At 36.2% G+C, this 16,961-nt stretch overlaps 2 protein-coding genes across 2 annotated transcripts in view; one reads left to right on the forward strand and one right to left on the reverse strand.

Moving 5' to 3' along the window:
- Positions 1–8,749, forward strand: part of LOC137396938 (porphobilinogen deaminase-like) — a 21,346-nt gene extending 12,597 nt beyond the window's left edge. The window contains exons 9-11 of the mRNA XM_068083229.1: positions 1,658–1,814; positions 5,802–5,963; positions 7,896–8,749. Coding sequence (XP_067939330.1) covers positions 1,658–1,814; positions 5,802–5,963; positions 7,896–8,027 — 451 coding nt within the window. The 3' untranslated portion in view covers positions 8,028–8,749. The remainder of the gene's footprint in view (positions 1–1,657; positions 1,815–5,801; positions 5,964–7,895) is intronic.
- LOC137396940 (uncharacterized) lies at positions 8,672–15,752 on the reverse strand. Its single transcript, XM_068083230.1, has 3 exons — positions 14,514–15,752; positions 13,586–13,674; positions 8,672–9,065 (listed from the first exon to the last, which is right to left on the reverse strand). The coding sequence occupies exons 1-3, from the start codon at positions 14,638–14,640 to the stop codon at positions 8,805–8,807; spliced, it is 477 nt and encodes a 158-aa protein (XP_067939331.1). The 5' UTR covers positions 14,641–15,752; the 3' UTR covers positions 8,672–8,804.
- Positions 15,753–16,961: the final 1,209 nt, after the last annotated feature.

A 16,961-nucleotide genomic window follows, 5' to 3' on the forward strand; every position in this document is an offset into this window, starting at 1 on the left:
GAATTTGAGTTTAAAACTAATCCTAACAAGACGGCATCGTGGTGTATTCTCTGTGAGCAGTGATTTAGTCTAATAAACTTGCATTGTCCACCTCATGAGTTTCAAGTTTTTGTGACTTTCCTAAATTTTTTAGTCCGTAGTACCACTTGTTGTTCCTGTTATTAATGTCAACACTTAAACACGACTGTGGTATGTCGCTTAATATCGCCATCAGCATACGCATTAAGGTTATTTTAAATTGATTAGGTTTTCTTTTAAATTTCTCACAAAATGTTTAAAAATATATCCGTATTATCTTTGAAATATTTATCAATCTGACAAAATCACTCTAAAACTATTAGCCTTAAAGATGAACGTGCACATAATCTTAGTAAATTTTATCAGAAAGCATCAGTATTTTTCTATTGTATGCGATTGTTTCCATTGTTTGAGATGATCTGATTGACTGTCATAATGTTTCAAGAACAAAATCGACAAACTTTGGTCACGATTATAACGTTCAAATCGATCAAAAGTGTGATTAAAATGTCTATAGTTGCAAAAAGACGGACAGAATAGAGACGGGTAATGCTGCAACTTGAATGCAATAGTCGATATCAACTATCGCGATGATAATAAATATTGACGTCATTTCACACGTTTTCTTTCTGAGCATTTTAGCCATGATCAAGTTTTATTGATTTCAATCTTTAGACATCCTGACAGTCAGATCACCTCAAAAATCAAAAACAGTCTTAATTGATAAACAATTACTGATTCTTTCTGATAAAATTAAAAATTTTGTGCAAGTTCATCTTTAAACATAGGCCATTACATTTTGTAGCCCAACGTTCTGCATCCCAATGTTACTACGATGGCCTCGTTACTACGATGGCCTCGTTACTACAATGGCCTCGTTACTACAGTGGCCTCGTTACTACAATGGCCTCGTTACTACAATGGCCTCGTTACTACAGTGGCCTCGTTACTACAGTGGCCTCGTTACTACAGTGGCCTCGTTACTACAGTGGCCTCGTTACTACAGTGGCCTCGTTACTACAGTGGCCTCGTTACTACAGTGGCCTCGTTACTACAGTGGCCTCGTTACTACAGTGGCCTCGTTACTACAGTGGCCTCGTTACTACAGTGGCCTCGTTACTACAGTGGCATCAATTTAAGCTTTTACCGTTTGCTCCAAATATTTACAATTGGTGCCAAGAATAATAAATAACAGTCTACTGAAGGCATCAGTGTATTTGCGGTGGTGCCCTCAACTAATACCTAATAAATTACTAAATACTAGTTACTATGACTTGCACATTGCTACATGAAGTAAGCGCTATTGTGTAGTGCTAGTAGAAGAGGTTCTCTTTCTTTCACTTGAACTGGCATGCTTAAATTTATCTCGCTTCCTCTTGTCATTGCGAAATGTATAATTGCCAAGCCACGTGGCGTCAGAGAGGAATAGGTAGTGGAGTACAGCTTACTTATGTTCATTCACCTTCAGAATGAGCAATTAATCCATGCTTGAGCATGCCATGTTAAGCCGCTCTGTTCGCATAGGTTGGTTTACATTTAGGTTGTATGTGGGTCGGTCATTTGTAAGCCAATTGTTATTTGGTATTTATCCTGTGTTGTCACCCAGACCATGCTCCATTTCTCTCATTGTCTTTTTTAGGTATCTCACAGTCAAAAGGAAGGATTGTCCATACTTCTCGGGTATCATATGTAGAGCTTTGCCTCATAACCTTCTAGAAAAAGCTGAGAATGTCGGAGTAAGTGTGGCACGGATGCTGCAGGATCAGGGTGCTACGGCCATTTTAACTAAAGCTAAGGTAAGTCTCCTTTGATATAGTGTATCCAAGTTCAGCTATGGCTAGATATATAGAAAACTATTGCAGTAGATGCGCCTGCAACGTAAATAATCAGTTGTGAGAACGTTTGCGTTTCAGGGATTTTATGTTATACGAATTAGTGAAATACACGTAAATTGCTTAATCTGTTCTAAAATCATCCTAAACTCACCCCTTTAGGCTTTCAAAAAAGAAAAACAACTAAAACTTTAATTTAATGACTCTGCAGTAGCCGTGGTATTATTAGTTTGAGTATACAGTTTTTCTCTTTTTTCTTATCGCTTTAACTTGGTGCACACTATCGCCGTATGTCGGAGTTGTCCTTTCAACAGTCATCGTCGAATATGTGCACCGGGGACCGATAGCATTAATGAAGCATCGCAGATACATCGGGAGCATTTGCAGCTGTCAAACTTTTCTGATATTTTGTCGAGTATCGATGATAGCTCGTACAATGTGAACCATTTCGACGATAGTAATTCGCGGTTGTGGATAGCGTGAATTATTTATTTCCATTTATGATAGTTGCTGCGAGACTAATATTTGATTTGATCATGCGAAAAAAAAGGTTTTTTTGCGAAAAAGAAAAATGAGAACACTACGTCACGGAATATTTGCTGATGCAAACGCGGAAATGTTTGTGATAGTATAAACATCATTATCATCGACTATCACTGAAGTATTGTGGCATCAACGCTGAGATACGGTGATATAGTGTGAACCAGTCTTTAGGGTCAATATTGCAGTAATTCTACATTATGTAGAGGGATGTGCACACCTTCAATGCCAATTTAAATTGATTTTTTTGCCTTTCTCTCTACAGCAAAATCGATGCTGCATAGAAAGGGAGAATATATTGTATGTTTAAAATAAAATAAATGAAAAATATATCTATAATAGCTTTCACTCCAACACTTGCGCCTAATGTGATGACCTTTAGGTATTTCTGAATAATTGTGCAGCTACCGATTCTCTGTGCCCTATTGGCATACCTGCCGATCTCTCACGGCATCCTGGTCTACTAGGGTACTAGTATATACAGTGAAACTCGGATAACTCGCCCTCGGATAGCTCGAATACATGGTTAACTCGAACGCATTTGTCTGGTTCATTCCCACACAATGATAAATTCCTTTAGATAACTCGATCTTAACTTCGTTAACTCGAACAGATTTTTGCCCAACGACTACCGAGACGGTTGTTATCGCTTTAGAATATCACTTTATTCCAAGCCATAGAGATAAACATAAACTTTTAGTAGTTCTTAGGCGTCATTATTACCACTATCGGCAAAATATTTTCGTTAACGACTTTTCTAAAGGTTTGCAAAAAATGAAATTTTACCAAACATCTGCTTTGGGATATCCCTTCGAAAACGAGAAGAAGCGAGGTAACCTTCAGATAAACTTGAAGAAAAATCGGCAAAATTGGTTTTTGTTAAAACGCTCAAAAGAAAAATATGTCTTTTTTCTGAGCATTTCAACCGCGATCAAGCTATTGTTAAAACATTACATGAGAGACCCCTCAACTTGCAACAAGCAGTCTATGCTTTTGATTTTTATATAGTTTGTATATGTACTGATAAATACATGCACTTGTGACAGTGTTCTCATAACTTGAACGCTCTGATAACTCGAACACTTTCTCTCGGTCCCGTGAAGTTCGAGTTAGTCGAGTTTCACTGTATATATTATAGATACCCCTATACATCATTTTCTGTTCGAAGTGCAGCAAGAGAGAAAATGATATTTTCAAGGCTCACTATGAGACTCATTATTCAAATCAAATTTTAGAAGTCGCGCCGACCTAACGCTTTACATTCTACGGAATTTCCTATGTGATGCCATTAAACTAAATACATAATTACTCTAGGTTAAGTAGAATTTACATAAAAGGCAGTTTACGTTATAGGGAAGTCTAGTGTAGGATTAATCATACTAGGAAACTAGGAAAAGACAACTCTCAGAATTGGCACCAATCGCTGCAGTGATTATAAATATTATCACTGGACACCATTCCAGAACCAAAAAGCAATATCTGTAAAAGCACTATGCTATTCCAATGATGCGCTGTAGCCATTTCTGAGGGCGAGGATAAACTAACTTATCTATCGGCCAGCCACTGCAATATGATGGAAATGCTAGCATATCTCGACCTGTTCTTGCTCCCTGGATGCCATTTCCATTCTGTCGAGAGAGTGGTTCTGGTCAAGCGAAAGCCAGAAATTGTTTTAACATTTACATGCCGCGGTGTAATAAATGACAGATGTAATAATTAGAGTTGCCCCGATTTTGGTATCGGATTCGGTATCGGTGCCGATATGGGTGTCAAGTATCTGAATCGGTATCGGCCGATCTTTTCTTAAAAAATCTGAACCTTCCGATATTTTTTACAGATCAACCATTTAGCAGAAAACTGTATTTTAGCCTGCTATACTAATAAAAAATCATCAGCTGTAAGCTTCTTACTTTTACTTAATGAATTTCAGGCCTGCCCACAATTTATTTCATTTTTATAGCCTGATCAACACAGCGAAAGAAACTTTTTAGCCAGAACATAAACAAAAAGTGTGGTATTTCCCAATTACAGCGATAGGATTTATTGCAGGCAATCACGAACAAGATAACAAAATTGGGAGACAAGAACGCAGTGTAATATTTCTATTTACTAGCATTACGAAAGTAATTTACACAGTCGACGCATAAAGTTATCTATCACTCTCTCGATCCTGATGATACAATAGATCGTTTGTATTGTACAAAAAACAGTAACCCCAGTGGCGTATTGGTATGTAGCCTGTCCTCCAACATCTGTGGCAAGTGAATCCCCCTTCAGTACGCTTGGCTACATTGATAATGATGGAAGAAAGAGACGTCTTACTGAGATAATTGAATCACTAACGGTAATTAAAAGAAACATTGATTTGCTCTAAACTTGTACAGACACAGCAGTTCATCCAACAATAGGAGAGGGACTTCGTTATCACAGATAGAACTGTACCACTAACAGTAATTACCTTTATTTACAAATTACAAGAAACATGGACTGTTTTGTTACTACATGCACGGTATGTCAGTATGTGAATATGTATATATATTTTTTCCATAAATGCAAACAAATAAATACAATAATATTCATGTTTTCTTTGCATTATGTTTGTATTTGCATAATAAAATGAACAACTATCTATGCAACACAAAAGATCTGAATCGGATTATTTTTCAATTAGGATCGGTATATCGGATCGGTATCTGAATCGGCTGGTGAATTTAGAATCGGGGCATCTCTAGTAATAATCTCCAAAAGTCGCAACCATAGACATTATTAGCAGCCTCAACTGAATGCAAGAGACTGAGATAGTTGTGATATGCAGAGTTGAAATGTTTTGAGATTAATTTCTAGTTGTTACTATGATTATACGATAGTGGTTACTATGATTATATGGTAGTTGCTACTATGATTATATGATAGTTGTTACTATGATTATACGATAGTGGTTACTATGATTATACAGTAGTTGCTACTATGATTATACGATAGTTGTTACTATGATTATACGATAGTTGTTACTATGATTATACGGTAGTTGTTACTATGATTATACGGTAGTTGTTACTATGATTATACGGTAGTTGTTACTACGATTATACGGTAGTTGTTACTACGATTATACGGTAGTTGTTACTACGATTATACGGTAGTTGTTACTACGATTATACGGTAGTTGTTACTACGATTATACGGTAGTTGTTACTACGATTATACGGGAGTTGTTACTACGATTATACGGTAGTTGTTACTACGATTATACGGGAGTTGTTACTACGATTATACGGTAGTTGTTACTACGATTATACGGGAGTTGTTACTACGATTATACGGTAGTTGTTACTACGATTATACGGTAGTTGTTACTACGATTATACGGTAGTTGTTACTATGATTATACGGAGAGGTTCGCTTTTTCAGTCAGAGAATGAGAAACTGAAGGCGATAATGGAAGAGGAACGAAGGCTCAACATTGCCAATCAGAACTTGTTAGAGAACGTGAAACAGGAAGTAGTAAAGGCAGCGGGCAGCGACTGTACAGCTGTTGATGCCATCAAAAAGGCTATCAAGGATCACGGCACAGTAAGTCGTATTTCAGTGTTTCTCTATAGCCCCTCGCTAGCCTCTATAGGCAGCATGTGGGAAGTACCTTGTGCATATCGATGCATTTCAGCTGCAACAAAGTCAGTGGCAGTAAATGAAATATCTCTGTCTCTATTGGTGCTCCAACAAGTTTCAACCTCGGACGTCGTGGTATGATGCCATTGGGTTACATTCATGTTTAGAAGCTCAAAAACAATGAGTGGTTTAGTTTTGTGTTTGTTATAACACGGGAGTTAATTTCAGCTAAGTCGTTTTCAACTAGGTCGTTGTACTGAGAGTTAAAGATTGGGCCGTGTGAAAGGGAGTCTGTTTCCTCTTTTTTATTGGAAACATCTGATTTTGTGTTGGCTTTAAATCCGAGATTGATTGTTGTCTCATAGCTGCAATTAGTTTCAATGGCAAATAAAAATTGTACAGCGATACAAACTAAACTAGGGAAGTATTTGTTTGATGCTTTAAAGAAAACTTCAAGTAATATGCTTATTTAACACTTGAGTAAGTTTTGTGGGAACATTTTGTACCAGATTGACAATGGTTATGATAAAATGAATAGTTGTAGTAATGATAATATAATCACGGTGCTAATTATATTTATACTAATAATAATAATGCTGATGACCGTACTATTAATGATAATAAGAATGACAATAGTGGCAATGCTACAAGTAGTACTAGTAACTTTCCTGTCGGAAGAAGATCAGTAACTAATTGTACTTTCTTTACTTAACACACAACTGATACAATGAAACAGTCATCTTTGCTTCATTCTGCAATGCTTACTTTGCATGAAATACTTTGAGTATTAAAAGCATTTGTACAGGTTATTTTTAAGGAAATGCTGGTAAATAAACACATCATTCCTTTGATGCACATCTGAAACTGTAACCAAGACTCTTATATAATATAGTTGACTTATCATGTAGTTTTATGTTTTAGTAGAACATAACACTCGTGAGTGAACTCTGACCTGTCTGATAACTAATTCACTCACAACTTCACATAGCTGTTTTGTGAATGCACCATCTGCATATCACAAGCAACTGTTTAATGATAGATACAAAGCATGGAGTTGTCTCCTCTTATTTGAATCATTGAAAAATAAGCAGAAAATTTTTTTCACTGAACAATAATAATTTATGCTGGTTTATCAATGGGTTTGAATACTAGTCCAAACCCATAAGTCAAAAATTGGAAACGCTGCGGTTTTTCTAAAGTTGTTGTATTTGTGCCTGGCATACATTAAATTAACAATATTAACTCATCGCCAGCCACGATTCCCAGAATTAATGAAATTGGAAATGAGTATGATTTTTATGGTCTAACTAGCTGTGTTTCCCGGCGTTGCCTGGGTATTAAAAATCAGCCTATAAACAATGAGAAGTGATGAGAGTTGCCTACCACATACTATTAGCCTGGAACATTGCCAATAGAAAATTGTATTTAAAATCGGCTTATAAACAATGAGAAGTAATAAGAGTTGCCTACCACTTGCTATTAGCCTGGCACATTGCCAATGGAAAATTTCTGTAAGTTTACTAATTATAGCCAGGGCTTCTAATGACGGTACGCCATGACTTTGCGTAATGGTATTTGCTCCCATATAGCGACATATATGGCTTAGTGAGTCATTAGTCTCTGTGGCCGAATCGGTATGGCGTTAGACTGGTGAACGGAAGAGTCCGAGATCAAATCTTCGGTATGAATTCTTTATTCCAAGATTTTAATAGCTATCGCCGGAATGCAGACGCACGACATACTTTCAGAAGTTTATATATAGAAGATGAATGAGAGTTGATTGATAGAAGGAATCTTTGTATTGTTACTCCAAGCACTGCCGCACATTTCCTGGAAATTGCTAAATAAAATGGAATGATGATTGATTATTGATTGATGATGTTGTTAAATTGATAGATAAGAGAAGGCCTGTCTAATGGAGTGACCAATGGAGATGCTCCAAAGGTTCAGGCAACAACATCTGCCAGTTCTGTTGACACTCCTACTGCTACCATTGACACTCCTGCTAAGTGTCCAGTGAAACATTGATCTTCAGCACATCTACAACCTTAATTTACAGTATTTGCAATATTTTGCGTGTATAACTAGAGGCATGGTGCATACAGTCAATTCTATAACCTGAATTTTTTTATAGCATTTGCTCTTTAAAAGAATGAAATGAAAACAGACTCGTCTAGTTATATATTCATGCATCTCAGGTCGCGCCTTTTGTAGACAGCCCTTTTTGTCTGAGGGATCTTTTCTGCCCATATCTGATGAGTTCATCTCACTTTCCAGCATTCGCATTTCTTTTGTGAAAGTTTTTTTTTGCATGTGATATCTATAGGCATATTTCAACTGTTTTTAACATCCATGAATAGGATTTGTGGTACACTCCGTCATTCAGCTCTTGTGGTTTTGTAGAAAATTTATAATAATGGTTGGCAAGCAAGACAACCTTCAACGTGTTCACTTTTTATCATAGTGTTTTGTTTACCGTGTATATACATTTGTACAATTGCTAGCAATGCTGTATGCCTGAAATGCATGCATCTGCTATCCATTGATACATTCACATTTATCCATTATTTCACCTGGAAATATGTATGACAGTGACTGCATACAAGTTTGTTGCGTTATCCTATTGTTAGCAGCTTATATCGAAATCGGATATTACCTGCTCATGTTTCAACTTTGAATTCTATAGTAATTTTATTATATATTACAGAAAAATCATTGTAAGGGTTATACATAATATATTATATCTTATAGTTCAATGTCACTTGCTCGAGACTAAATAAATTGTCTTTTGTCTAAGTATTTCCATCAAGAATCAGAAAAATGTGCCTCAAAATTGGTGACAAATGGCTGACCCATGCCCTCTTGTTCACTTTCAGAACTCTGGGCTGCCAGCTGGCTGTTGTTGTCTTCAGTTTTGTCTTTGTGTATATTCTTCATGAGTGAATTCATCCACTGTTCCTCAGGCACTTGTCGTGCCCATAGTGGAATGTTGGGTAGCTTAATCTTTGCCATTACAGCTTTTATCTGCTCCGCTGTCTCAGGTGCCATCTGTATTCTTGAAACTGACTACAACACAATGTTAGCTTATAGTAGTTATCCTCTCTTGAAGTATAGCAGTAGGAGACAAATTCTAAAGAAGTTTTATGCACTATGCAAGAGTGACTTGTTGGCTGATATACATGTAAGCAATAACATACCGGTAAATTCTTGGAACTGTGTTGTTTATCATCAGTCTTTCAACAGACACCACATGGTCTATGCATTTATTCATAGATATAGTAAACCCTAGATATGCGAATAATCAAAACAAGTGAGGCCTATAATTAGCATGACGCAACGTCATGGTGATGTGCACCGCGGATCAGCTGATCTATTAACTCTTATTGACTTGGCACTAAAAACTGCTCAATTTTTCCATAGTTTGGGCATCTGAGACTGCATATTTTATTGAAAATATGTAAAACTTATATACAGTAAAATTTCAACTTACGAGTGCCCTTACGTACGAGAAACTTGAGGTACGAGCCAGCTTTTAAGCAAGTTTTAGCACTAACATACGAGCCATGTTTGAGATACGAGCACATGAGTCAATTGCCAAGTATGTCGGAGGTGTTTTATGAGAACAGCATCACTCTGTATTTTTCAACTGCTCAGATTATACTTTGTACCATGTTTTTTGTGCGCGATTTTCAGTGCAGAATTATGTGAATTAAAAGTACCGTGCGTAGACCAAAGGTTTGCCAGTAAAAGGATAGATAATGCAAAGAAAAAGCGAATGATAACAATTGATATTAAACGGAAAATTATTGAAAAATATGCAAAATATGTATGCGTGATTGAGCCAGCTCAGCAATATTACAGAAATACATCCACAATTATCAAACACAAGGATTATATTCAAGGCATTTAGTTTGCAAAAGAACTAACCATAGTTTCTAAACGACGCAGCGATCTTCACGACCACTGATAGAGAGACTGCTCAGGCTTTGGATAAAAGACAAACAATGTCCTTAAAGGCAAATGTCCTTAGATAGGTTTCTCTTAAAACGGCCGGTTGGTCGTGAGAGTGAAACAAAAGAAAAATTACCTAACCAGCGAGAAACTTAACTATGAACGCTGAAGAAATTTTTATTATGTTAAGTTAAAGATTAAAGTTTGCTTTTACGTTTGCTTTTAAGTTTGTCTTTTAAGACTTAGATAAATTCCAAATTTATCAAAGTCAACTGTTGTAATGAAGGATAACTTATCTCTCCCTCTCTGGCAAATGCTAGCGTTAGCTGCTATTGTATGTATTTAATTTTACATTTTAATTAATCACATTTCCTTGTATTATTTTTTATATGTTGCTTTTTGAAAGCATGTGGTAAGTTAGAACAATAACCAACATGTTCTTTCTGTTACAATATCTTGTTTTGAGTGTTTTATTTGCATTTTTAGAGTATGGAAACCAATCAATATATATTTAATTGTTCTATATATAAATAAATTACACCAACATGCGAGTAAATTGACATACGAGCTCAGTCTCTGAATGCATTAAGCTCGTAAGTCGAAGTATGACTGTAATGACTTTTGATGAGAAAGGCAAGAATCTTACACACATGGTAATGAATAATACCAATGATTTAGAAGCTTCTATATCACTGATAATACAAAGAGTGACCAAATAGAAGTTAAACTAATAACAAACTGATGAATCAAACGAGATTTAGAAGCAGTTACGCTGGACCACTGTATTAAACACCCATTAAACATGACTGAAATAACTAGACGAGATAGTTTTTGTCTAAGGTTGGTTGAACTAGATTCCTGCTTTGAGGCAGCATAGTGTATTCTGATTTTAGCATAACGATTTACTATAGTTTTGAGTAGACTGTTGGCATGCACTGTACATGTAAAACCTTGATTGAGGTTATGTAATAAGACATATATGTTATTGTCTGTGATGTTGCTTGTTTGAAAGCTCTCTGTGTGATACCATAGCTCTCCATGTGTGAACGTAGGCACTTTTCTGCAACAATACATATTAGGCCTATCAATCTGGTCACCAATCCTTTGTTTTAACTGAGATTAGGGTTATGTCATCACTATTTCTATTTCCCACTACTTCTACATCGGTCACGAACTTGATACACTCATCACATTTGAGTTAGAAAAAAAACCTCATCACCGAACTCCTCATCTTCACCTTCCTCAGCTTTTGTCTCTTCTTTCTTTTTCTTTCTAGCCAGAGAATATAGCAGGAGTTGGCCAGTTTTTTTTCAGCCCTGCTCACATCAAGATCAGTACAGTTAGCATTGGGACGGTGTGATATCTGCTTTTATGAGCAGTGCTCGAAGTGCCGATCTAAAGCACTGCACATCCGGGTTATTGTTATAGCCACCCTTAGATCGTATTGTGGAAAACAGAATCTCAATGTGATCCTGGTTGATCTTAAAGGTTAGGAGGTAGTTGATGTAAGGGTAGTTGCTGAAAAGATATTGAGCAATGCCATGTACAGATTTGGCTGCTGACTCAAAACCAATGACGAAATGATGATTTTCCTATTATTTTCCACTAGCATCTTTCAGCTTGGTGTCTTTAATCGGCATAGATAGCTTATGATATTGTTGAGAACTTCTTGTTTTGAGTTGAAGTTCTGTCTTGTTATGGGCAATTGAGGAAATACCTGGGGTGTTGTGGTCTCTTCTGATGACATTTTACTAAGAATTTGGTCCTATTGTTACGTTTATGGCTTAAAAACTAGCATGCCAAGCTTGCTTCCATTACTAAACTTATTGCTCAATTGAAGGCTTTGATGCTGTGATGCACATCACTACGACGTAACGTCGTGAAAACAACAGCCAATTATAGGCCTCACTTTTACTCCATTGTAATGATAGCTATTCGCCAATCTAGGATTTACTATATCTATGCATTTATTCATTGAATATGCCTTACACAGTTTCTATGTATGCGCGTGACAGATTTATCACATCATTGTGTGGCAACATTGCTGGTGTCCAGGCAGACAAGCCTTTGAAATGCTTGCTAGTCACTAACAATGAACTTATAGCCAATATTTGCTCATGTATTAAAACTAGGAAACATTGACTGTTTAAAGATGAGCTATGAACCTAAATGTTAACAACTTCACAACTGAAACAATGCTTAGAAACTTGTTGAAACGACAAATACCTTGAGACATACAAATAATACACATGAGACCTTGAGACGCACACTGATAATGAATAGCCACAGGTTAATGAGCATGCCAAAGAGGTACTCCTCTTGACCTAAGTGGTCAAATGTAAGGAATAGATGAAAAAGTGGGAGGCTGAAAAATGATTGGTGATGTAGAAGGATGTTTTTTGGCTCAAGCGGGTTGAAGGGGCAAAGTAAAAGGGAGGGGAGAGGGAGGGGAAAAAGAGTTGGGAGGGGTAACTGATAGCTGGAGAAAAAAAATAAAAGGTTGAAGGGTGACAAAAGGGGGGAAAAGAGTATATGGGGTAAAAGAAAGTGGGAGGGGTTCCATTAGGAAAATCTGTAAAGCTTAAACCAATGGGATAGGAAAGGTAGTGGTTGAAAAAGCTCATAGCTGTTTGGGTAAATCCATTCTGGAATAGCGACAGCCATCAACCAATGATATACAGCCCCCCAAGGATAGGCGATGGCTATCATATGAGCGGGGTTTAATGATTGTTCTCTGTTAGGATTGTGCTAGCCTGGGTTTCGGAGCTAACACAATTCTCGCAGGGCGGTCGCGTTGCCTTGTTAGGTTTTGGAAAACATGACTCGCTGTTATCGTTTCATTAGCTCATTCAGTCAGTAGACCCCGCGGTTCACAATAGCAAACCTTGAATTTCTACAATGTAGGGGTAATACCTAACCAAAATAATGGATCCATGCCAAATAAAACATTTCAAATTACCTACTTTTACTCATTTTGAAATTGGTAAAGGTCGTAGTATATGCTTAAAGTTGAATATAATTTACCCAAAATTACCCGAACAACGGCCTTTTTTTCCTAGTTTTTGATTAATATTTTGCCACCCCTAATATAAAAAGACAAAGTCTTCCATTGTTGTCACATTGTTTTACCTGGCCAATAATATGGGACAGCAGGCAAAGCTGTGCAGTGCAGTTTTCATACTCAAAATCTAAATACAAAACCGAATTCGGGCCATTTTACAATTGTGACTATTAATATCACGTATGCTTGTGAATGGCAACTGGCTGATCATAACGGTGACAATATTGGGATACTATATTTATTTGACAACAAAATGAATTCAGCAGATCAGTAAAATAACCACTATAGTTTATAATATTTGTAAATTTACAAGGGGCTTTATTCAGCATATTTGTTTGTTCGGGTGCCGTGTTCGGGTTCATCCCAACAGAGCTCGATCATTAAGCCCCGCCCATATGATAGTCATCGGCTATTCTTGGGGGGCTGTATATCATTGCATCAACTCATCATTCTTTCCAAGAAACACAACTATCGTAGCATGACAACATAAAATTGCTAAAGAGTAGACAACTACGTGCAAAAATCTTCAATCTGTTCTAATATTTTAGAAATAGATTACGAGTCACATTCTTACCTCAGAGCTTTCCTGGCTAGAGTCTTCACTCTCTGATTCGGTCTCTTCTAAAGCAGTCTCAGGTCCTTGGGCTAGTGGCACATAACCATCTACAAGGCAACAACTGTGTTCACCTATTTATTCATATAAGAATTATATTCAAATAAAAAATTGTACTCTGACCTATATGTACCATTTGCACTCAAACATAAGTATGGTGTAATCTACCACAGAACCTACTGCTGTCTAAGATCAATGAACATAAACGAAATATATATTAATATAAAAAATGCTATAAACAAATGATAGTGGGAGTACAACTTAAAATTTGTCACAATATCTGACACAAGACACTAAACTAACATTCGCTACAATATATCATGGAATATTTTAATAGTTGCTTCAGCATACTCAATCCAGAGAAAGAGCAACAACACTAATATAGAGCTGACTTTAAGCCATAGACCTATTAACTATATTATTAACCATTAAAGTATAGTTAATAGGTCTATACTTTAAACGCTGAATATTTAATGTAATTTTTGCTTGGAATACTACACCAGGTCAACAAATTTTATCACTCATGACACATCAATATTTTTCTCCAATTTAAGATCTTATCACATGTTCACTGAAAAAATTTTGCTTAAAAATAACAACAGCGATTATCTCACGCCAAACTGCTAATATGGCAGCCATGATGAGTTGAAATAAAAGTGCTGCTGCAGAACCGATGGCATAATTTGAATTTTCTTTAAGAATGAATGATAACTTGAAATGATTTGGTTTCAAATCTTCATTTGATTTCTGTGAACCAGCCTCCTAAGGACCCACTCTTAAAGCCATCTGATTGAAAATAAAAGAATTCCCAGACATCGCCGAGCTCACCGCTACTAACGAATAAAATCTTTGCTTTTCACACTTTGATTTCGGGGCTGAGGGAACTGACCACGAATGTCTTCCTCATAGTCTGAATCTGAATCCGATGATACTTGTAAAACCTGAGGCCCTGCTTGATTCGTCAGTTTTTCAGGCTCATTAGGCTGTGAGTTGTCAGGCTCTGGAAGTGGGGCCATGCTTTTCTACCCCTTGTACTCACACCTGCCAGGCTATGGCTGCACAGTTCAGAGTTAAACAGGAGAACATAGTAAATAAAGATGTCAAGAATAGGTATTTGGAGCATGGGCTATCAGCAGAACTGCGAACAATCATTAATTTCACTAAAGGAACATCAATTCAAAGTGCAGACAGATCAATCTAGAGGTTGAATTAGTCTATAAGCTATTTTCCCTTTAGTTTAACTTCATGATGTGCAGTTGTAATAAGTTTACATATAAAAACCAAGATCTGCAATTCATTTACCATTACTGTAACATATCATACAATTGATACAAAGCTCAATTACAAACTGAGTTTATGCTGCACTTCGGGTAGTTTCATGGTTTGGTTGTTATTTATACCGAAATGTGGCCATACCTCTACATACGAGTGCCCCAACATATGAGAAAATTGAGACAAGAGCAGAATTTTGTGCAAGTTTCCTTCTTGAAATACGAGCAGTATTTTAGATATAAGCTTACGAGCCAGCTCTCAATGCCCACTATATAGCCAAGTATACGAGAGGCCGTTTTCGAAAACAGCATCATTCGGTCCTTATTGAAGCAGTTGGAAAAATGTTTTTTAAAGGTAGGCTAAACGTTATCGTGAACGCAAGGCATAAAAGCGTCAAAACGAAAACATGAAAAATGATGACAGAATCAAAGTGAGTTTAGTAAAAGATTCAAAAGGAGCTTTAAACGTGTGTGTGTGTTTAGTAAGTTCATTTAAGTTAAATTCAAAGCGTCTGTTACAAAATGTTTAGTGTACCAAACGCGTCGCTGTCAAGTTTCTCTCAGACTGCCATTAGCCACTAATCTGTCATGAAAGTCAAAATTTACAGGGGTGTACATAGTAATGTTACATTTTATTGCAGATTTTAACAACTAAATAGGTATTTGTTACTTTATTAGGGTAGGTACTAAATTACAACAATTAAAAACACATTTTCTGACTGTAATATCCTGTTTTATGTGGTTTGTTTATAGAATGGTAACAAATTAGTTTGTATTTATTTTATACAAGAAATAATGCTTTCAGAGATGAGTAAATTGACATATTAGCTCAGTCCCCGAGGGCATTTAACTTATATGTCGAGGTCTGCCTGTACAGGTAGTAGCACAAGGATTAATTCTATATGAAACAGCTGAGATGCTGGCCCTACAATTTCGGCCGCTAGTGTAGTATCTAAATTAATGAGTGTATCGATCATAGCATATGAACCCAATCAAATAGATGCTTTTCATTTGTTCAATAAAGGTTAACACAGCTACCGAAGAGCTCAGTGCATTGATCACATTGAATAATACAAAATGCTAAATTTAAAATACAAGAGTGTAAAAAAATATATTAAAAAGGTTTTGATGCAGGAACAGCTTTGAAATTTTGTGAAAGCAAGATAATGTTGGACAATATACATTCACCAGATTGTTAGTTATAAGTCAAATTGTAAACTTTAAAGAAATTTTCAACCAAAAGATCCTCTCACTATGCCAGATTTTATGAAAGACTTCATTGGCTCCAGTATGAATTGATTGAACAAATGTAGAATGATTTCCCTGCCAGTTCACAGCAATAAAACTAAGCACAGAACATTTTTACGTCTGTTATAGAATTGATTACTATAAATTTTGGCTTGAAACTGGCTTTTTAAAACAGCACTGGCTTCTTTGGTAGCCCTGAGCTTTTTAACAAACAACAGATATACAATAACTATACACTTCAATCTAAATAATTTTAGCCATACATTTCCTTTGGAGTTATTAAAAAAGTATCATGTAATATAAAGAAACGGGGTAGGAATGAACATAAATAATGAAAGACATTAATTAACCTGGCTGGAATGAAATCTAATAATTTATCATTTTGACAATAGGCCTAATCCAAGAAGTGTCAATGTATCATTTGAGTTTAATGTATACACCATTTAGATATTCACCCATGATTTTTTCTATGTTCATCCTAGGCTAGTCATCAACTAGCTTTCAACCCGTCAATTCAACAGAGTTTTCTTTCCCTTACTTATTATTTAGAAGTGAAAAGCAATAAACAATCATCTAAAATTTTGCAACATGAGGAAAAATGTAAAACATAAAATGTAGAGCTTCTAAATGCACCATAAAGAAGTAAGTGTGTAACATGCTCTCTCACTTTTCTTTAGTACGTATTACAGCTTGTAGCAAAGGTACACCTCGATGTTTTAAGTTCTTAGCCATTAATATTTACAATTTTGTTGCTATATTGGCAGCTCGTTTGCTATGCGAAACTTATATTTTAAGTCAAGTACAGTTTTTGGTAAAAA

This window comes from Watersipora subatra, chromosome 5, assembly GCF_963576615.1.
Source record: "Watersipora subatra chromosome 5, tzWatSuba1.1, whole genome shotgun sequence".
NCBI lineage: Eukaryota > Metazoa > Bryozoa > Gymnolaemata > Cheilostomatida > Watersiporidae > Watersipora > Watersipora subatra.